We start from the raw sequence: 23,365 nt of genomic DNA on the forward strand, positions 1-23,365 counted from the left end.
AATTCTGAATTTGACTTCTGACATCTCAGCCAGTTGTTTATGAATGGGATCTTCAATCACATCTGCCGTATCTTTTCTTGGGGGGGTTGATCTATTCTGGTTATTCATGTTACCAGAGTTTTTCCGCTGATTCCGCCCCATGGTTTACTCCCTTTGGTTTTTCCCCTGGGGTTTTATCGAGGGCCCGTACAGTGTTGTGGCCTGAGAAACTGGGGCCCTGTCTGGTGTGGTGGAGCAAAGTGGTTCTGTCTTGTTTTCAGCTGGTTTCTGTTCGATCCTATTGCAACTTCTACTCTGGCTTGAAGTCTCAGCTGTGTGGAAAAATCAGCAATTAAGTCACCCCGCCTGCCCACCTCTGGCCCCAGTTGGAAAAGGAGAATCAAACCTTCCTACAATCGCACACCCAGGGCACCGCCTGAAAAGTCCTCAGTCTATTAGCCCAGTTCAAAAGGTCCGAATCAACTGTCTCAATCGGCACTTGTCTCGGGTGGAAGGGTTCAAGAGGTCTCTGGGAACTGGATCACAGGGGCCTGGTTACTCCTCTGACACAGTTCACCCCAGTGCAGCGTGGAGTCAGGAGGAGCCACCCAGCAAACAGAGCAGTCTAGGAAGGTTGACGTCTCCTTCCCCACTTTGCCCCTCCGTCGGACCCAGTCACTGGTATCTCTGCAGATGGCTAACCCAGTTGCCTGCAGTGAACAGACCCTCCAGGGATTTGCACCTGCCTGAATCGCAAGGAAGTCTGCCTGGCCCCAGCAGACTGCCGCTATCTAGCAGGAGGAGATGGGGCCTGACATCTTTGAGTGTTTGATGCAGGTGATGGGAAGGAGGTGTTCACTCAGGCTTAGCCCCGTCCCTGATGGATGCTGCTAACAGAACAGAACAGAACAGACAACTTTGTGAGGTTCTGTCTCTGTTCCTGTCGTCGCCTACAGAAGACGGGCTGTTTTGAGTTCAAACGTCTTTGCTGCTGGAGAATTGCGTCTGAACACCTCTCTGGGTCGGCCCCGCCCTGGAAGCTTCCCGGGTTTATGAGCCGCGTCACCCTGTGGCCTCCTCTGGTTGCCCAGGGAGACAGGGGGTGTGGCCTCAGAATATCCAGAAGTGAGCGTTCTGCTGTTAAAGAAAAAACGGCTGTTGATCTACCTCCAGGGAACTGCTGCTCTGGTGTGGGCACTCAGGCGACCCTTTTCTCCTCTGTCCCGCGCCCCAGAGTCAGCACTGAGCGGCCGCAGTTTGTGCTGGGTTCACACCCCTTAAGAGATCCCCCAAGAATCAGAACTCTTGGGGGATGGGCCCCCAGACCCCGAATGGGAGTGGGGGAGCGGAAGCTAGAGTTTCCTTCAGTTTTACGCAATACTACGGTCCGGGGAGGGCTCCTGCACTGCACCGCAGGGAAGTGCCGCCAAGGCTTGATTTCCCCTCAGCAGAGTGCCCTCTCCTCGCTCACGTATCCCAGAGTCAGCGCTGACCTGACGCAGCTCAGGCACTGTGCTCTCCCCTCGAGAAATCACCCAAGGAGCCGAACTCCTGGGGGATAGGCCCTCAGACCCCGAGTGAGAGTAGGGGTTCTCAGCTCTCAGCGGGGAGGCCAGAGTCTGATTCAGTCTTGGGCCCGTATGCCCGGGGAGGGTTGGTGCACTGCACCGCAGGGAAGTGCTGCGAGGCGTGACTCCCCCTCAGCCGGGTGCCCTCTCCTCACTCGCGCGCCTCGGAGTCAATGCTGACCAGTCGCAACTCGGGGACTGTCCACTCCCCTTGAGAAATCACCCAAGGATTCGAACTCCTGGGGGATAGTCCCTCAGACCCCGAGTGAGAGTAGGGGCTCTCAGCTCTCAGCGGGGAGGCTAGAGTCTTATTCAGTCTTGTGCCCGGGGAGGGTTGGTGCACTGCACCGCAGGGAAGTGCCGCGAGGCGTGACTCCCCCTCAGCCCGGTGCCCTCTCCTCACTCGCGCGCCTCAGGGTCAATGCTGACCAGTCGCAACTCGGGGACTGTCCACTCCCCTTGAGAAATCACCCAAGGATCCGAAGTCCTAGGGGACAGGCCTCCAGACCTCAGGGGGTGGGAGGGGAGCGCCGGGGATTCAGGGTTGCCGGCAAAGGATTCCCAAAGTTTTATTCAGCCCTATGTCTGGCAGGAGAACGCCACGGCACCCCAGTAGGGGAGGTAGGTCCAGTTTTTAGAAGGTCTCTCCCGTGGAGTGTAGTGGGAGGGCCTTTAATTTCTTCCCGCTTGTTCAATTTTGGGGCTCTTGAGCCGGTCTCATGGGAGAGGGGGACTCCCGTCCGCTTGGTGGTGGATTTTGTACCTTTTGTTTGCGTCCTTGTGATCACAGCTTGCCTCAGCGGTGTTGATGTGCGTTCTTCAGCCTTCTCTCTTGGTGAGGCTCAAGTCCACCAGGATACTTACTAAATTCCTGTCCCTTAACTCTCCTTCTGGACGGGAGCCTTTGTTGAAAGCTGGCTTCAGTCCGCCATCTTGTCTCCCCAATCCAAGTAATATTTCTTGAATTTGCTTCCTCTCAGCTTGAAAGTATTCCTTCTTTAGAGCCCAGATGCATTGTGCTTGTAATCCAGACGCAGGCGCGCGCGCTCTCAAAGCGCTCACCCACCGCAGACAGCGCCCTCTTCACTTCTTAATAATCAAACTACAAAACCTTTCACAGTAATTGAATTACAGACAAAAAGGCCCATTTGCTGTAGTTGCAGTGATTATGTGGTGAAGCAGTTAATTTTGAGTAAGTGTGAAAAGATGTTACATGGTCACAGAAAGGATCAGGAAGAGCAAATGACGTTTCCACTGCAGCATATTGATCTGGTACCTCAGAAGCCTCATACATTGTCCTCCGTTAAATTACATTTAAAATATTTGATTTTAAAATAACTTAACTGGCTTTCTTTTTAGCTTGTAAAATAATACACATCAAATAAGAATGACACTAAACATCATGAAAACAAACAAAAAAATGTGTCAATCAATGCATATACCAACCCATTATCTGTTGTGAACATTTTGCTCTCTTTTTTCTAGTATTTTTTTTCTAGGCATAAACATACTTAGTTTTCCTTTTTACCTAGAGTTCTGGTATATAAATGTCAGTATAAATGCATTTAATATAACACTTTTTCATTAATTTTTCTATCAAATTCCTACGACTCTGTTGTTAGCACCACCACCCCCCCTCCAATTTTGGTGTTTTCTTTGTATTTCATAAATATGATATGGGATTCAGGGTATGTTGTGGTGTGGACTTAGTCATTTTAGAAATACTTCCTTATGTGTTCCCTATATATTGAAAGTTGAAAAGCCACTGCCATTTGATAAGGATAGAATGCAGAGTTTTCTCAGGGAAAAGAAAATAGCTATTTTGCTATAGAAGAGCTTCAGGGTATTAGAAGGATTTCGTTATGATTACATTTGCCCAGTGCTGACAAATAGAGTGACATACACACTGCTGCTTCGATTACCATCCTTTAATTCTGCTCCTAGTAACTTCGCTGCAGATGCAGCTCTGTGTGAATTCTAGGTAGTTAATGTTTCTTGGCTATCAGTCAAAAATATTCTGAGTGCTGATTTTATGGGTACATCCCCAAAGTTAGATTTTTGCTTTTGAGGTCATATTCAAACAAAACCTTATTCTGTGAGAGCGAGGAATACTTTACTGTTTGAATGCAATAGTGGTTTTCCAGTAGCTATTGATCTGTCTACACCAGTGGTTCTCAGCCTTCCTAATCCCACGAACCTTTCCTCATGTTGTGGTGACCCCCAACCATAAAATTATTTTTGTTGCTACTTCGTAACTGTAATTTTGCTACTGTTATGAATCATAATGTAAATATCTGATATGCAGGATGTATTTTCGTTGTTACAAAGGGGTTGTGACCCACAGTTGAGAACTGCTGGTCTTCATTTTGTAGAAAGTAGGCACACATGGACAGGCAGACTGAAATCAACAGTACCATGAGGGCCATTCTTGTGGACTGGTTGGTGGAGGTACAGATTTCAACCATTGATTCAGCTAAAATCTTCACATTTAGATGTTACCACTTAGTACCAACATGCATGCACAAGTGGCCAAGTGCCTGTATGAAGTACTGGAAGGAGGCTTCTATGTCCTTTGAGATGAATCATGAGACCCTGTACTTGACATTGAAACTGGTGGATCACTACCTAATGGAAGTAGATTGCAAGAAGGATAATTTACAACTCCTTGGTTCCACAGCTTTTCTGATTGCAACAAAATTTCAGGAGACCTACCTACCTTGTGTGGATGACTTCCTGTACATTTGTGATGATATGTATAAACGAGATGAGATGCTTGCCATGGAAAAAAGCATCCTGAAAACCCTCAAATTTGAAATCAACATTCCTGTTGCCTATCATTTTCTGCGAATATATGCTAGGGCTCCTATCCTGGAGTATTACAGTGGCTACAAGACCTCTGAGCTTCACCCGTTGGTTATGCGGCTGAATCTCCTGCTGACTTTCTGTTCTTGTCATAGGCTGAAGACTGTACATTTCAAGTATTCTCACCAAGTCTTCTTTGAAGTTGCCAAAATACCCCCCCTGGACATGTTGAAGCTGGAGGAAATGTTGAACTGCTAATTATGCGGCTGAGGGCCTGGCACTCTGGCAGCAGCCACAGGGCCAGGCAGGCATGTTAATAAGCTATATTTATTCTGTGCTTGAAGTTGTCTTTTGGTCACTTTTCTTCATTTTTCCACTTTTTTTGTGTTTTCCAAAAATGGTAATGTTGTAAATATTTAATTATTTTATAATGAAAAAGAAAACATATATTGTCATATTTGACTAGAAATTTAATAAAAAAATTAATGGTTGTTAAAAAAAAAAAAAAAAAAAGAAAGTAGGCACATGTGTGCTGTGTTCATGTATTAATATTAAAAGCATAGCTCTTTTCTTCTTAGCCAGAAAGATTCTGTTGTAGTAATGGGAACTTCTAACCTAAGATTCTAAATCTTCCTGAGGGTCAGTTAGCTTCTATTATTTCTTTCTACTGACTGACCTTTAAGGACTGTTACTTATGAAAAATAAGAGCCTCCCCATATTTTAGTATGTCAATGTCTGTTGTTTCCTGCTCACATTAAAAGACTCCAGATAGGAAATTGTTACACTAATGCCCGTAAGCAATAACTGTTGCAGATTAAAAAAAAAGGTTGTTTTTTTTTTTTAAATAAATGATATAATATGGTGATATTTAACGTCTCCTGTTGTTTAAAATAGACTGTGGAGATGCTAGGGATATTTTTGTTATTTTAAAATAAGTTTGTTTCATTATTGAAGCTACATATCATCTTTAGATTTTAGCTGTAATAGTAAATGTAAAAGGTTATGCAATAGATACCATTTTAAAATATAAAACTTCATGTTTCTCAGAGTTTTTCTCATAGTTGCAGTATTTTTTACTGAGATAGTAGTCCAAGGAGGTGCTGAATTACTCTCCAGCACTGACATCACACAGGAAGAATTGAGGGTGGCTTAGGTGGTCAAATGGATACTGTTACTCAGGCAAGTTCTTGCTTGATTCACCATGGCAGACATGCATGTCCCAGGAAGCAGTGGCAGAGCTTAAGCAGCTACTTGTATCCTGACAACTAAAAGCTAATAACTCACATGACTGAATTTCTGGGAACATTTTTCCCATAGTTAGGAGTGGGGTTCCTAATTTGAACCATCAGTGTCAGGTTCAAATAGTGAGAAAAATGCTTTTTCAAGTTCAAAGACAGATAGTACATTTGGAATTTGTTTAAGAGTAACTTCACAATTACAAATATAATTTTAACTAGAGTATTTTGTTATCTGTCTTCAAAGAAGAACTGTTTGTTGATAGGCCACTTCCTGCCTTTCATCTTTTCTTTTTCTGATTATAGACAAAAGGGGGAAAAATCTGTGCCAAGAAAGTGGCAATCCCTTTTTATGAGCTGTTTGAAAACATAGGCAACAGAATTAGGTATTTTGGAATATAAAATTGGTTCTTGTAGAAATGTAGTTCTAATTTTGTAGTGGGGTCACTACAAAGTGGCTACCAGATGCCTCCTGCCACATCAGTAGCAGAGGTCAACAGTGCAATGTGTAGAGAAACCGGAGAAGGGAAAATAAGAATTCATGAGTTTCAGGAGCTAGGGCGTTGTGTGAGGCTGCCAAGTGAAGAAGCAGGGTTTTTTTTTTTTTTTTGAGACAGAGCCTCAAGCAGTCACCCTGGCTAGAGTGCTATGGCATCACAGCTCACAGCAACCTCAAACTCTTGGACTTAAGCGATTCTCTTGCCTCAAACTCCCGAGTGGCTGGGACTACAAGCGCCTGCCACAACGCCTGGCTATTTTTCTGTTGTTGTTGTTGTTGTTCATTGTTGTTTAGCAGGCCCAGGCCAGGTTCCAACCCGCCAGCCATGGTGTATCCACTGAGCTACAAGTGCTGCCAAGAAACAGATTTTAAGGAAATAGGAAATCCATATGACAAAAGATAGTATATCCCTGAGTGAAGACACTGATTTGTCAGTTTGATAGAATCTTGTTCTAGGAATCAACACAAAGCTACCTTGATCCACTTCAGCCCTACAGTATTTAATAATCAGTTGTTTGCTGTAAGAAATGTCAGGAGTGGTAATTTGGGGCCACATGAGGCAAGCTGCAAAGTCACATGTGAACAACCTTAATCACAATGATTTTTCTAAATGAAATTGAAGGAAGAAAGGGGGAGGAAACTCATCAAAGCTGGCTGAAAATTACAAGCAAGAGCTGCACCCTTCCCTTCTTTCTCAGCCTTCATTTTTCTTCATCAGCTCTGGCCAGCGATGCATCTGAGAGAGGATAATGCAGGTGATCCTACCATGAGTAATAGACTCTGATTCCCACTTTTCTGATTGCTTACTGTCTGCTTAATAATGCCTTACAGACATTCTCCCTGTGTTCTAGGGCATTTCGACTACTGGGCAAAAATTTCTACTACTTGGGCAAAAATCCCAATAACCACAGAATTCTTCATTCAACTTTTCTTGATTTTTGTCTTTATTGATTTTCAGTTAAAGCTCTTAGTGGAGTTTTTTGCACTTAAGTTTTGTAACCACAAGATTTTTTGTTGGTACGTAGCTTTTCTTTGAGATACTCTTGAATTTGAGAATAGCAGAGAACCCTGGAAATTCTGGATTTCCTTCAAAACAGATCATTTCTTGTCTGCTCCATTTGGCTGTGACTTTTCTCATTAAAATAATAGAATAAAAATTGCCCTTTAGACACTTTTCTTTTATTGATCCAGTGCATGTCAAAGGCTGAAAGTGAAAAAGAAACTAAGAGTTTTTTTGGTTATGTTATTGTAAATAAACTTGGCACTTCTTACTTCTTTTAGTATTAGGTACCTGACCAGTAATTTCTGATTGCGATGTCTTCAGTAAGCGTTCCAAACAGGTATTGGGAATTGTAGTTACAGAATTACAAATGGCTAGTGCTTGTGGTTTAGGTCCGGTCCTGTTATGTTTATGAATGAAGAAATTAAAGCTCCTACATTACATCTCCTTCCCTCTCTCTCTCCCCTCCATTTCTTAACTCCCCCACCCTAACAATAGTTCTCTTCTTCATCCCACTCAGTATATGAAATTTGTAGTAGTGGAGGATAAGTTGGAATTTAGGGTTTCAGATAGCTGTTTAGTAGCACTGATACCTTTAAGATGGATTTCAGAATTTTTGAAAATTGATACAATATATACCCCAGGATATTTGGGGGACATTAAATAAAATGAGTCTTAGTGGTAAAATATTTTATTTATACTAATTTTTATACTTGTATAATATTGTGTTAGTCCATTTTGTGTTGCTGTACCTGAGACTGGATAGTTCATATAGAAAAGGCCCACAGTTCTGCAAGCTGCAGAAGCCTGGTGCTTCCTGATGGAGGAAGGTAAAGAGGGAACAGGTGGGTCTCGCGGCAAGAGAGGGAGGAGGTGGTGCCAGGCTCTTTTAAACAACCAGCTCTTCAATGAACTATAATAATGAAGCAAGAAAGAATTTCATTCTTGATAGGGAGGGCATGGAACCATTCATGAGAGATCTGCCCTCATGACCCAAATGCCTACCACCAGGCCCCACAGTTAACACTAGGGATCAAATTTCAGCATGAGATTTGGAGGAGCCGAACAAATGATATCAAATATATAAAATGTACTTTTTGTCATTATTTTATTTACAGTAATAAAGCAAAGAGTGAAAAAAAATCACCCAATAAAGAATTTTTCTATTTGTTATTTGTTATATAAAAATCATTAAATGAACTCAAGGATTATTTGATTATACAACCCTTATAAATGACCACATTAAGGCATCTCATATGCCAAAGTGAAGTTAAATCACTTTAGTAATACATGGCGGGTGTCACTTGAAGAAGTCAATCACAGATGATAAAGGTAGTCACTATGTGTTTTACCTCTGCACCCTTTGATCTTCAGAGAACTTAATGGAAACCTTTTTTTGTGTAATCCTACTTTTTTAAGGTATCAAAACAATTTCAGATTGTTTGAAATTGTTCTCCCAAATCCTTCTCGAGCCACCTAATGTGGATAAGAAGTATTAAAACAGCATTGTAGCTTTGCAGTTCCGTCACCAGAGTCAGAATTCTGGTTATCCAACGTGTTAGTTTTCCCAACTGTGTTATGCTGGGCAAGTTCCTCTTTGTGCCTCAGTTGCCTTACCTGTAAAATGTGACTAATTATGGTTTCTACTTCATAGTGTTCTTTTGAGGAGTAAATGAAGTAATGATTGTGAAGAGTTAAGTAGAGCCTGGTATGTAGTTAAGAAAGGCAAGGAGAGGAAGGCATACTTAGCACTTCTCTGTGCTTTGTTATGCATGAGAATTCTTATTTCAGTTTTAAACTACAGATCTGATTTCCAATGAAAATAGTTTAATAAGTTTAAAGTGTTAAATTTTCTGAAAAGGAAGTGTTATTTTTATTACATAGCTTTTTTTCAGACTATGTAAATCCTAGAATTAGTTACAACATTCAAAAGCGTATATTATGACTGGATTTCTAATACTATCAACCTATAGTGATTTAAAGTAGGAAAGTTTAAAAAACTATTTTGGAAGATGGTTGAAGGAGTGGCGACGGTACTCTAAACTTGGCACTACCAATAGTTTAGCACTCTCAGAGGTCAAGGACAGTCCCCTCTGTCTACTAGTCTTGTGTAGGGGCCCTTGCAATTCCCAATTAATCTATCCATTTTGAAGGAACACTTCGGTGTTCCTTTCTTGGTATGTGAATGTTTGGGTTGATATGTGGAGGTGAAGGAGTTAAAGGCCCAGATTTGGCCACAATTTATTTCCTATCTGAGCTGTTGCTTGTGGTGTTTACATTTTCAAGTGTCATAGGCAGAGTTTTGCTGAGATTTCAAGTGTCATAGGTAGAGATTCTGAATATATGCAAAAAATAGGGCTAAGGTGGTTTAATCCTAACCAACCTGTTAGAGATCTGAATCTCCTAACTTCGCAGTGTTTAACATCTCCATAGTAAGTTACTACTGAATTATGTATAAAATGAAAAACTTAACATTTTTTAAGGGCCCCATGGTTCTGTTTTGAAGGTATTAGAAATGCACTTCTTTTTTAAGGAAAAAATGCTTTTCTAAATACTTTTAAAATAGATGTTAGGAAGTCTTTTTTTTTTTTTTTCTTTTTCTTTTTTGAGACAGTCTCACTCTGTCACCCAGGCTGGAGTGCCATGGCCTCAGCCTAGCTCACAGCAACCTCAAACTCCTGGGCTCAAGCAATCCTTCTTCCTCAGCCCCCCGAGAAGGTGGGACTACAGGCACTTGTCAACACGCCTTGTTAAATTTTCCATTTTTAATAGAGATAAGGTCTTGCTTTGCTCAGGCTGGTCTTTAACTCCTGACCTTTAGAGATCCTTCCTGCCTTGGCCTCCCAGAGTGCTAGGATTACAGGCATGAGCCATTGCACCCAACACATTTCTTTATTAAAATGTTGAAAAGTGATTTTTTTTCCTTAATACGAAGTCTCAAAAAACACATGAAAAATGTTTACAACATCAGCAGTTAAAAAACAACTTAAGAGAAGGTATACAAAATTCAATTTCTAAATTATAGAGCCCAATGTTAATTAATGGGAGTTGCATGAACTGTGATAAATACACAAATAATATAGGACACATACATAAATTCACTGTTGTAATTTTTAAGACTCAGCCATAGAGGTTAAAACTTTTATCAGTGTAAAGGCTTGCAAGGGGCTGCAAAGCAGATTTATCTTTGTCTTTCTGATAGAAGGTGGAGTTAGGGGAATGGAAGCCTTGTGGACAGGGTTAGAGGGACTCTGTAGGACAGCTTGGTCCCAGCTGGAGATAAGTAAAATCATTGCATACAGTAGTAATTAAGAGGATTTTCAAGGTTATCTAGACCTTCTGGTGCTCAAAGACCTTTCTTACTTTTTCTATTTCATCAGTTGCTAATTTCGTCCTTGAACAGGCCTGACACTAGATGCAAAAGCCAAGACTAGAGACTGGCCATTCTTATTCTCAGTCCAGTACTGTTATTGATCCGAAAGTTCACTGGTTCTTTTATGCAAAAAAGAACTCTGTGTAAGAGAAAATAAGTATGAGAAGCACAAAGTGTTACTACACTTTACACCTGCTCTCAGATCATTTTGATTTTTTCTCTGTCAATGCCAATGAAATCCCAGTTCCATTCTCATTTAAGCGTTACTTTCCCACGAAAGCCTAGCCCATTTTTCTCAAATCAAGCCTGAGATTTCAGGAATGGCCAGACACCTGACTTCCTTTTAGCTATTTCATCCCTTGAGAAGTTGCTGAACCTACCGCAGTCTTAACAGCCCTGCAGAATAAACTAAACCAATTCTTTTCAGACTCTTTTCAAAGGGTTATTTGTGGTGATGCCAAAAGTATAAGCCAGGTCAGAGTTGGCAAAGTTTGCAATGGCAAGAAACTCCCAGAACCTGGGATTAACCCCTGGCTGTACCTTCAGCATTGGGGGCAAGTTTAACTATTAGTTAAGGGGTTAATAATAGGATGAATTTGGATCATTGAATAGGACGAATTTGGATCATTGAAGACAATAAAGATAATTATCTGAATTCTCCAATGGCTTTTGTAATTGCCATTGGTATGTGGTGCTGAGAATATCTTAATGTTAAATATTATCTCTTCCTAATGGTTTGGACCACATTTGTTGCACGCTATTACATGCTGTCTAGTTCCCAAATGGCTTCATTATTATGTACGTTTTAGCTCACCAACAAGTCCTTTATTGGTCTAACTCACAATTTATAATCAGTGTCATCTGTTTTAATGGTAGTCCATTAATAGGTCCTCAGAAGGTGGATTTGCAATCAGGAAGTCTTCCTAGAGAAGCTAAGAGCTGCAGAAGGAATTTGCCCACCTTGAGGACAGCTTGGCAGTTAATCAAACAGCTGGAAGAGCTCAGAGCAGAATTCTCCTATGAGTCCTTGATGAGCCTTATCTATCAGTTTGAGAAAAGCTGTAATATGAATTACAATGCTGACATTGGTATTAGATGGTGATTTTTGATACATAGCAGACAATGACAGGTTTTATTTATTTATTTATTTACCCCAGAGTTTATTTACTCCAACTGGTTCTTTTTCATATTTTCACCTGTACTTACTTTTATTCTCAAGTAGCATATTAGTACATACATTAAAATTTTGCAAATAATTGGTCATGTGGGAAGACCTTCTTTTTTAAGTACAAAATATGTTCTGAATTTTTGGTTACGCTTAAAAATAATAAGCATAACCAAAAGTTGCATGCTGCTCTGGTATTGTGTGACAGATTCGTGGAGTGCCCCACTCTTATGTACTGTGTTACCTGTGGAAGTGACAAGCTTTCACAGTATCTGGTAAATTGTAACCTGCCTATTGTGTTCAATGCAAAATTCTGAATTTAGTTAAAATGTTAAGAAATCATGTTGTTTGTTCCACCCCTGCCTTTCAGAGAAATTAGATGGAGATGCATGTGCTTTCCATCAATAAAGCATATTTGTTTTGAAAGACGCAGCACTCATGGGCTGTCAGTCATAACGACTGCTGAGAGTACTTTAAGAGCTGAAACGTCAATATTTACAAAATGCAAAGTGAAGAAAAAGTACATTGAGTCACAGATACATGTTCTATCTTGTTCCCTGATTCTCTCACTCTCCTAGTGTAATTAGTATGGCTAAATTTATATGAAGGACTATTTGGAAATATGAATGAAAATTTGGGAATCTTCTAAAGGGAATGTTGAGAAATACTAATTAAATGCCAAAAGAAATACTAATTAAATACTTTCTCCCGAAGTATATGTATTGATTAAAACTAAAATCAGAGGTACAATTAGATGGGAAAAAAAGTACCCGTGTTTTGGGCATAAAATCCACAGCCGTTGTAGTCTGTGTCCCTAGTTTGCCCTTAATGGTATTGTAAAGATGATGTAAATCTCTGAAGTTTCTTTCACTTAGCTGTAAAACAGGCATAATTATACCCACTTCACAGGATTTTGTAATATTAAATAAATCAATGTATTCAATAAAAGCTTTTTAAGTTATAAAGTGGTAGGTAATTGGAAAGTAGCAGTTAAGGTAGCAGAGTGTGGGGTGGGAGGAGTGGGGTAATGATAGCACTGCTTTTTCATATGAGGAAATATATTTGGAACTTATTAATGAAATGTACTCAAATTCCATATTACAAAGTACTTTATTACAAGTTAAAATACAGAATTTCTTACATGTATCAGAAATGTGACTTTTTTATTATAAGCCATTTTTGAAAAAGTGAAATAAAGAGCAGTATGGGCTCATTGGTAGGACTGTAGTCTCTGTTGTTGATTACATATTCTTCCACACTAACCTGTGGCCTTGACAAATCACGGTCTGAGTGCGAGCACTTCTTCCCTGTGGTCTCCTTGACTTCCTTGCCATCGTGTAAACTTGGAAAGGCCTGGTTAGATACTCATCACAACGTATTGTGGAGATTCCTGGTACAAAGGGACTGAATTAATGAGAAATAGGTTTCATAAAGAATCTTGCATAGGGGAAAAATATTAAATTTGAAAATTCATGATTATAACTCAAAACTTATATGATTGCTTCTCCCTAAAATCAGCTAACACCATGCCTTCATGATGTGGAAGAACTTAAGTGATTTTCCAAGTTTGTACAAGTATAGTTTATAATTATTTTATAGAGGAGGTTTTTTTTCTTTATAGTACAAAGCATTGCCTTTATATTTAAATGGATAGTAGATAATAAAAATTTGGCCAGCAGGGAGAGCCAGATTTATGTAAATTGAGCTGTAAGAAAAATAGTCTGGGATGCCTCAGTAAATACATGTCTTGTGGGTAGACAATTAGGTTTGCAAACTTGTCCTAGGAAAAGGGTTACATATCTCATTGCTGAATATCATTATGGTCATCAGATGAACAAAGGGAGTACACTGAAGATGGCTATAGTGATATTCATTCAGCAGGGAGGTATGCAGAACTTTTTCTAGTATGGGTTCATCAATTTAATTGTCAGAGCTTGTACAATAGCCTGATGTGCCATTCCAGAAAAAGAATTCCAAAATTGCTTTGAAGGATAGACTAGGCACTGGCATCAGTGCATAGCTTCCCTTTGGAGTGATATTCAGCAGTGGGGTATGTAGTACTTTTTCTAGGATGGGTTGGCGAACTTAATTGTCCAACCTTGTAGCTTCACAACAATCTCACACTATGCATTGAAAGCAAAACAGAGGGAAGGAATTTCAGGTCATATCAAAACCCCTACTTTTTTAATTCTCTCTTTGGTAGTTTTTTAAAAAGGCAAGGAAATATAAACGAATAGGAACTCTAGTTTTTACAGTACTAAGAAGTGAAGAATATGTTGTAAACAACTGCCATAAATTTAGCTAATAAAAACTTAAGTTTTGAGTGCTTGGCCCTGAGATTAGAGCACATTCAGTATAAACCCCTAAAAGGAAATAAATTAACACCTGAACGAAATATAACAGGGATTATTAATGATCTGAATAGAGCACTGTTGTGACTGAATTATCAAGTAAGCATTTGTACTTTGTATTGTAATGTTAAATCAGGAAACTGGAATACATTTAAGAAAAAAATTTCACCAAGCATGAACCAATTAAGAAACAAATGGTTTTCTGCCTATCTCTAGTTACATAGAAAATATAAATGAAACATAGCCCCCGGTACATGCTAATTTCTTTGATAAATGTGAAGGCTGATACAAAATGATTAAATTCATGTATTTTCAAGCACTAATTATTAAATACATATGTTAAAAGCAATGTTCCAAGGATATGGGACTGTAAAGATAAGCGACACTCTATGTTATTTGGAATCTAGTAAATGATGAGTTAACTCAGTTTTAGTTTGCCAAAGTGTAAAGCAGGTGGGCATTGCAGAAGCTGTAGGATAAGCTACTTCAGTGAACATTATACTACTAAAAGCAAGAAATACTAATTCTCCAAAAAAAATAAAAAAAGGAAATGTTCTTTTACTTTTGGGACAATTAAATATTTTTGTTTAGCAACCATTAAGACTGAGAAGTATTGTTTTATAAAGTGAAGCAAACTTAGCTGTCATAGAAGTTATTTGCCATCTTTTTAGAGTTAAGAATAGTAGCTTAAGGAAAGGAGATCCCAGTTGGTGATATTATAGATTATTGATTTTTAATTTGTTTCTGGGTTTTGCAAAAATAATAATTAGAGGTCAAGATGATGGAAAACATCTTTTTTTTTTTTTAACATTAAAAACAGTAACAACTAAGTCATGGGGGAAAAATGATTCTTTTAAGCCTTTGCCATCTTTGATGAATTTTAATATATCTTCACAGGGTAAGGGATAGGGTCTTGCTCTGTTGCCCAGGCTAGAGTGTGATAGTGTTGTCATCATTCATTACAATCTCAAAGTCCTGACAAATGTGAAGGCTGATATAAAATTACTAAATTCATGTATTTTCAAGATTTATTTATTTATTTATTTATTGAGACAGAGTCTCAAGCTGTCACCCGGGTAGAGTGCTGTGGCATCAAAGCTCACAGCAACCTCCAACTTGGGCTCAAGTGATCCTCTTGCCTCAGTTTTCCTATTTTTAGTAGAGATGGGGTCTTACTTTTGCTTAGGCCTGTCTCAAACTCGTGGGCTCAAGCAGTCCACCAGCCTCAGCTTCCCAGAGTGCTAAGATTACAGGTGTGAGCCACCGTGCCTGGCTTCAAGCACTATTTATTATTATTATTATCATCATCATCATTATTTGAGACCCAGTCTCACTTTGTTGCCCTTGGTAGAGTGCTGTGACATCATAGCTCACAGCAACCTCAAACTCTTGGGCTTAAGAGATTCTCTTGCCTCAGCCTCCCAGGTAGCTGGGACTACAGGCACCAACCATAACACCCGGATATTTTTAGAGATGAGGTGTTGCTCTTGCTCAGACTGGTCTCAAACTCATGAGCTCATGCAGTCCACCTGCCATGGCCTCCTAGAGTGCTAGGATTATAGGCCTGAGCCACCATGCCTGGTCTCAAGCACTATTTACTAAATACATATATCCAAAGTAATATTCTAAGGATTTGGGAAAAGGGCTCAAAAGAGCCTTTTGCCTCAGCCTCCCAAGTGGCACACACCACCATGCTAGCTGATTTTTCTCTTTCGTGTAGAGATGGGGCCTCACTGTGTTGTTCAGGCTGGTGTAGAACTGCTCCTGGCTTCTAGCTGTCCTCCTGCCTCAGCCTCCCAAAGTGCTGGGATTACAGGCTGTGCCACTGTACCTGGCTGATGGCTCTTTTTAAAATATGTGTGTGTGATCACTCTTAAAATTCAAAGAGTTGTATGTAAACTGGAGCAGAGAAGATTAAATAATCAGTGTTCAGTGATGGAAACAGGAGAACTAAGAATGGATAATTACTTCTCTTCTGAGGTCAGAATTATTCATTAAGACTCATTCCTTGTCTCATCATAACTGTTGCATACAAACTATTCTAAATAAATAAAAATTACCAGGTGTTCTAGTTTGGTAGTTTGAGTATGCTATTTGAGAGGATGCTAGGAATTTCTGAAATGGAGGGTTATAGAACAAGGCATGGCAAAGATGACTAGAAAAGAAGTAGAGATGCGTGGGAAGGAATACAGGTGGTAGGAATGGACTGCATGCATTCAGTGTGTGGCTGCCGTGTGCAGAGGCCTGGCTCAGACAAAGTAGTATTTCTCTGAGAGGCTAGCTAGAAATCAGAGATATGTGAGTCACAGAGAGCTAGAGAAGCCAGAGCCTATGGTGAGGTGGGAACAAGTCGTGAGTGCTTTCTAGGAAATGAATGCTGAGTTTTAGAACCAAGAAGATTAGGAACCAAGTCACTCAGTGACTTGAAGTAGGAGGTTGGAGCGATGAACTAAGGATGGTACAAGGCAGCCAGTTCTTGGGTGCTTGCTGCTTTACACAGTCCCCTCCTTAGCCTGCTGGCCTAGAAGCCTGTTTGTACACAGGAGAATGATAATTCACACTGGGCTTTGGATTTGAGATCATGTATAGACTGCAGAAGAAGCTATTGGTAAGAACTATTAACAATTCATTAAAGAAATAAAGTCTAACGGTTCAAGATAGCAGGAAGGAAAAGCACAGAGTGGCGGTGAAGTTGAGGGAAGGAGTTGACCATGAATTTCTGCCTTTGAGAGAAAACAGAAGAAGTAAGTTTCAAAACTTACAGGCAAGATGGGAATTTGGGAGGGTTCTTAAAATGACTGAGACTTCAGGTAGTGGGAAGAACAGTATGGAGAAGTGATTATTGAAAGCTTGGGTTCAGGGGACAGAAAATCTTGATTTGAATCCTGGCCCCATCTACATGCTGCGGGAGTGACCTGGCCCATGTTGTTTAAGCTTTGTCAGTTTCTTCATGTTTAAAATGTGATCATGGTTAACTTTCTCCAAGGGTTATATATTGAGGATTAAAGAGATCAATTCACATAAAGTATCTGGCAGATGTTTAATAAATTTTATTGTGACGAAACAATATTGTATAATAGTAAAAAATCAGATTCTGAAACCAGACTTCCTGAGTTCAAATACCAGCTCTACCAATCACGTACTAGTGGTGTGATTTATAAATATAGTTCTTAGCTCACCAGGTGATCAGGAAAATTGTATTCAGCTGCATTGACAATAAATGAGGAGACTCCATGAGCTTATATTTTCATGCTTCCAGTTCTTACCAATGTGATAATTACTTTCTACCCATGTGACAAGTGAATGTACATATAATAAAGTCCTTTGTTCATTTATAAACTAAAAGAATCAAAATACATGTTATCTGTGCCTCAGTTTTCTCAAGTATAAAACGAGGATAATAAAATACCTACTTATTAGGTTTGTTGTGAGTTAAGAGAGTTAATATATATAAGATCTTAGCTCTGCATGTAGGAAGCAGTATAGATCTATCATTATTAACATTCATCCTCATCCTCATTGATGGGAGCTAAAGAGAAACTGAGAATTGGGCGGCGCCTGTGGCTCAAGGAGTAGGGCGCCGGTCCCATATGCCGGAGGTGGCGGGTTCAAACCCAGCCCCGGCCAAAAAAAAAAAAAAAAAGAGAGAGAAACTGAGAATTTATAATGGACACTGTGGGATTGGGAATGTAATTGAACAAGACAAGTAAAAAATGCCAGTGAACCCTTAGAGACTAACTTGAAAACATCTGTAGTAGTAGCATACCACAGGAACAGCCAGAAACCTAGGATAGCCCTAGAGAAGAAAAATGGTTGGATGAGTTAAATAGAGTTGGATTTATTTAGGGGACCAGTTATGAAAGTATAAGAGAGCCAGTGAGCAGAAGGTACTGTGGTACTCTATTTTGAGAGAATAATGAAAATCATTGACAGATAACCAGAGAAGGGGATAATGCTACTGGAAAATGTTTTAGACAGCTGTTTGGAAGTGACATTGATTTTATTATATATATATATATATATATATATATATATATATTACATCACCTTGTCAACTTGTTTTTCTTCTCTCTCCCCTCCCTTCCTGAATAACCTTTCCTGGCTTCTTTTTCTTATTCCTTCTCTGCATATTTTCTTTTCAAGGCTTACATCTCCTCTGCCTTCTAGCAAAACAACATGAAGAAAAAGCATAATAAGAAAGCAGAGAAGTACATGCATTGTTTCTGTGTTCAATTCTTTACATATTCACTGAACATCTATTCCCTGTCTAGCACTGAGATCTTTGCTCTGACAGATCCAAAAAAAGCATCTGGCATGTTCATTACCCTCAGGGGTCTCTGTGGGAGGAATTCACATGAAATCATTATACATACGTTGTACAGGAAAATGATAATTGTCATGCAATCAAGTGTCAAAAAATATGGCACAGCCATTAAGTGTTGCGGTGATTTTAAAAGGTGCTCAGAAAGGAGAAAGACATGAGCCGGGACAAATACAGCATTTTAGAAATGGGTGTTCATAGAGACCGTGCATAGAATGTGAGAATGGGGGTGTGGGGGACAGTTTGCAGGCCTGGGAGAACCGAGAAAGGACAGCGCAGAAGCACATGGCAGGTGTGGAGAACAGGGCAGACACCGGCCCAGCAGGAGGTGAGTTGAATGGGAGCTAAGGTTGGACACTTAACCCTTACAGAGTACAGCTGACCAGGTGATCAATATACACGTGTTCAGCTGCACTGACAGCAAAGGAGGAGGAGACTCTGTAAGCTTATGTTATGCTTTAGCTTCTCATTAATGTGATAATTATTTCCCAACCATGTAATAAATGTATATGATTAAAATCTTTGTTAATTTATAAGCACTTTTTTGCCAAGCCTGTTGAAGAATAGGATTGATTACTTTCTTATTAAAAATGTAAACATCTCAACATTGTAGGAAAATAGAAGGTTGCATTTTTGGAGTGGATGATAGGGAACATATCCTGTTACTCAGCTCTCTAGGCATATAGCTTTTCCTCCCTAAGCCATCTCTTTTGGTGCCTTACCTCTTTCAAGCAAGCTTTTGTCTCTGTTTGCATCTTAGAGCAGCATTCCATTTTGAGAACCATATTAAGCTGCTTCAGGGCTAAGTATCATGGAGTACAGGTATTAGAGGTCTTAAAAATACATATTTCTTCATGAGATAAGGGCAGCGGGACGAGGACTGCCAGGATAGCTATGTTTGACTAGTATGTGCCTTATTAGTATTCATGAAGAGCATATCGATAACATCTTGACAGAGTTAAAGTTTCAACTTGAAGAGCTACTGCTTTTCAATAAGGAACATATTTAAAGGCACTCTTGGCTTAAAGAGTGACTGAATTGCTTCTAAAATGAGAGTAGTACCTTATTGAATGAGATATTTTTTATTTATAATAAATAAATAATAGAATATTTTAATATTCTAAATAGAATATTATTTAAATAATAGAATATTTATAATAAATAAATAATAGAATTATTATTATAATTACAATAAATAACAATGATTAGCACTTTAGGGCTTTTATCTTCCCAAAATGTTAGGTTTAAGCTAGTTTGTCACTTGGAGTCATCAGAGATGTGTACTTGCTTTTCTGCTGTGAATCCCTGGAGGTGTTTCCTTACCAGTCCCTCAGTGTCCCCTTTTGCTGTTTCCATGGCCTGCATGCCATTTATTCCATGGGAAATGCTCCAAGTTGACAGACTGAAGGGCTTTGTATTAGAGCTTCCTTTCCTACTTAAGCTTTTAGGCTCTTTACGTTAGGCTTCCCGGGTCCACTCCCAGCTTCTCTACCTGCTGACTGTGTTACCCTGGGCGGCCCTTAGTTTTTCAACTGGAATTCACAGTAGTACCTGCTTCAGGGTGTTCTTGTGGGGAATTACATGATATAGTGAATATAAAGTAAGCAGCAATTAATGTTAATTGTGTATTAGTATTTTTAAAATTATTAAGAGCTTATCATTGGGAAGTTATATGTGGTTAAGTGTTAGAAGAGGAAGTTATAAGCCAATAAACACCTTTTTTAGGGCTGTGATGTGCCAGGTTCAGTGCTAAGCACTGAAATGGAAAAGGAAACCATGGTACCTGCCCTCTGAAGGTCACACCCTATTGAGGGTGGGTCGAGGTGTCTTAGTCCATTTTATGCAGCCATTAAGAGGAATCCCCACAGACTGAGTAGTTTATAATGAACAGAAAAGTATTTTGCTCACAGTTCTGGAGGCTGGTAAGTACAAGACCAAAGACTTTCATGCCATATCATCCACTGGCAAAAAGGCAAGAGAGGGTAAGAGTGAGAGAGCAAGAGGGGCCCAAACATTTTTTTATAACAAGCCCACTCTTCAGTAACCAACCCACTCCCACAATAATGATAAGCCACTCATCAGGACTCTGACCTAGTCACCTCTTTCTAGGCCCTACCTCCCAACATTGTTGCAATGGGAATTAAGTTTCCAACATATGAACTTAGAGGGACAAATTCAAACCATAGCAAGAGTGGGTGTTAGTAAAGCACTGTGTTTAAGTTCCTGACCTAACAAAGTCTAGTGGGATCAAAGCTCAGAGCAAAGAGTGATGGACCTGGTCCTTGGAAGACAAGAAGAACTTTGGGAGAAAATGGGAGATTTTATAAAGAAGAGGAGCAAGTCTTCAGAGTTTGGGTGTCTGCTGTCTTCTGTAGTTTCTCAGGAAGTTTCAATACTTGAGAGATTGAAAGTGAGGAGTGACTTGAATGACTTCAAGCATAACTCCTCTGGAAAAGCTGAAAGCAGCTGGGTCTGATTTGTTTGCAAGCACTGGAGGTGCTGCTTTCTTCAGATTTTAGTGGCTGGTATGTCTTTTCCTCTGCAGACTCTGACGAAAGCTGTGAAGCTTTGCAGTCTTAGTTGGACCCAGGAGAGGTCCTACTTGTAGTTAAAATATGTGATTGTCTCGTGGTAATATTTTATGGGTCTCCTGTACCTTCTTTTGCATTGAGTCTGAATTTCCATGACTGATTTCAGAGGGATTTTGTTCGATGTTTAGGAAACAGTATAACTCTAAAACATCACTGTGACACCAAGTTAAATTCACACGCATGTTTTAAGAGAGAAATGTACTGATTGCCTAAGTTATAAGGCAAGATAGTAGATTATGAGGACCTTACAAGATGTGTGTCTGTGCCAGTGCACTGACTGTATATCACTCCAGGGAAAGGAAGCTCTGCGTCTGTCTTGCTCAGTTTCTCAGGCTGCAGATCATATCATCTGGGAAGTATGTGGACCACTGTTAAATGCTCTCTCTCTTGAACAGCATATTAAGCTGTGTTTAAATGAGCAGAACCTATTTGTTAAACCTGTACTATTTCAAAAGCTTGTGAGTAAAGGGCAGTTTACCAACTTTGAGTGAGAACCTTCTAGGCACTGTGCTGGGTTATTTTATATGTGTTCTCACAGCAGAGTTTTTTTTTTTTTTTTTTTTTTTTTGAGACAAAGCCTCAAGCTGTCACCCTGGGTAGAGTGCTGTGGCATCACAGCTCACAGCAACCTCCAACTCCTGGGCTTAAGCGATTCTCTTGCCTCAGTCTCCCAAGTAGCTGGGATTATAGGTGCCCACCACAATGCCTGGCTATTTTTTGGTTGTAATTGTCATTGTGTTTGGCAGACTCCGACTGGATTCGAACCTGCCAGCTTTGGTGTATGTGGCTGGTGCCTTAGTCACAGACACTGAGCCCACAGTAGAGTTTTAACATGAGAAAATATCATCACAATAACTTTCCAACAAATAGTTAAGTAGTAGAGGTAGGATTGTAAATGAGGCCTGTCAGACTCCAGAGTCCTTCTTTTCTTCTATTAACTATGCCGTTTGTTTTGTACTGTTTCCTTCTACAGTCTTTCTTTAAATTTCTTGTGGAGTTTAATCTCAATAAAGGTGTTCATGAATGGGCTTGCTACATTTGAAGAATGTAGTTAGACAAAGGTTTTCCTAATTTATCCAGCTGATTTATGATGAATTCAGTACAATAAATGTTAAGGGTCACTCCTCCTGGCATGGAAGAGTGGCATTCACAGGTTGCTTTGTTTTTACAAGATAAATTCAGCACATTGAAAATTCATATTTTCATTTGACAGTCTCGGCAGCATAACTTGATGATATTAAGTCTTATAAGTATACAGTTCTTTTGTAGCTAAATAACCTGATTTAAATTATTTTAGAACTGCAATGCAGAATGGAAGAATGACCAACCCCTTAAAGCCTCCCCCATTGCTTCATTTATTGCATAAAGATTGTTAGCTTAATTTGCTCTTGTTCAAGAATAAGAAGCCAAATTTTAAAATGTGTGGGGTTTTTAGTGGCAAAATAATTACAAGATTAGTCCTCTATCACTGTCAGAAATTAACAATTTTTCCTCCTCCTCATTGTTAAAGTAAGATGAGTGGTAGCAGTGTATCAAAATTATGCTTTCTTTGCCCTTGTCTTTCTCACTTTCTTTTCAACTTCTATCCCCCCCCCCCCCATCGTTTTATCTTGCCTTCTCACACCTATAAGTGATAATCGGGACCTTCACTTCCCTTTACTGTTTTGCCTTTTTTCAATACTTTGAAAATAGATCCAGAGGGAATTAAATAATTAGATAACTATAGGTTATTAGTGCCCAGTTTATAGTTTGAATATCTAATAATATTTCACAGTTATTCATCTATCCACAGCTATTTCATCAGCTACAGTACACTTTACTTGATTATTTCATCTGAAGAATACTATCTCTAGTTCATTTATTCATTTAGTCCTATTCTGTTCATGCTAAAAATGTACCTCCTTTGTTACAGGCCCTGTGGCTCTTGCCAACTCTGTTTCTCCCTAAGCCCAGGTAGCTAGTGGTTCTCAGGTAACCCATGCCACCTTGATCTACATAGCAGACTTACAGGTTTTCAGCCCTTACCCCCCAACCCCCACTCAAGAAAGAATATCTGAATTCTGGGAAATGAAAGCAATGATGGTTAAATTTGAAGCCATTGTTTATAAAAACAGTGATTCATCACCACTGTTTAGCACAGGAGTTTGTATGGTTGCTTGTGGCAACCCTTCCAACTAAATGATCATGGTGGTCTGGTGTGCCAGGATCTTTCTGAGTATATCAAGATCAAGTTGGACCACCAAGAAAAAGGTCTAGCAGAGGAGGTAGGATGTACCCAAATATTTATACTCCAGGGAAAATGTAGCACCTACCTAACAATACAGAGTCTTTCTTAATGCATTTCTGGGTAAGGAGAGATTAGTTTCTGAAGTATCAGAAAAGACATTGTATCCAAAGTAGCATGTGAACTATATGGAAAGAATTGGGGAGAGTGAATGTGATTATTTTGAAACTAAGAGCCATGTATACTGCCCATTAATT

The 23,365-nt window shown here is 39.7% G+C and overlaps 2 protein-coding genes across 10 annotated transcripts in view; both read left to right on the forward strand.

Annotated features, from left to right (window-relative positions):
- The window catches only part of BBX (BBX high mobility group box domain containing), a 292,104-nt gene that overhangs the window by 160,264 nt on the left and 108,475 nt on the right, over nt 1-23,365 (forward strand). The window lies entirely within an intron of this gene.
- LOC128567435 (G2/mitotic-specific cyclin-B3-like) lies at nt 3,933-4,823 on the forward strand. The gene has a single exon (XM_053564623.1). It carries the CDS (start codon nt 3,933-3,935, stop codon nt 4,605-4,607), a length of 675 nt encoding a protein of 224 aa, XP_053420598.1. The 3' UTR covers nt 4,608-4,823.

This window comes from Nycticebus coucang, chromosome 16 (genome assembly GCF_027406575.1).
Source record: "Nycticebus coucang isolate mNycCou1 chromosome 16, mNycCou1.pri, whole genome shotgun sequence".
Classification (NCBI taxonomy): Eukaryota; Metazoa; Chordata; class Mammalia; order Primates; family Lorisidae; genus Nycticebus; species Nycticebus coucang.

Coding starts and splice junctions, on each gene's coding strand:
- LOC128567435 (XM_053564623.1), top strand. CDS start 3,933: ATGGACAGGCAGACTGAAATCAACAGTACCATGAGGGCCATTCTTGTG.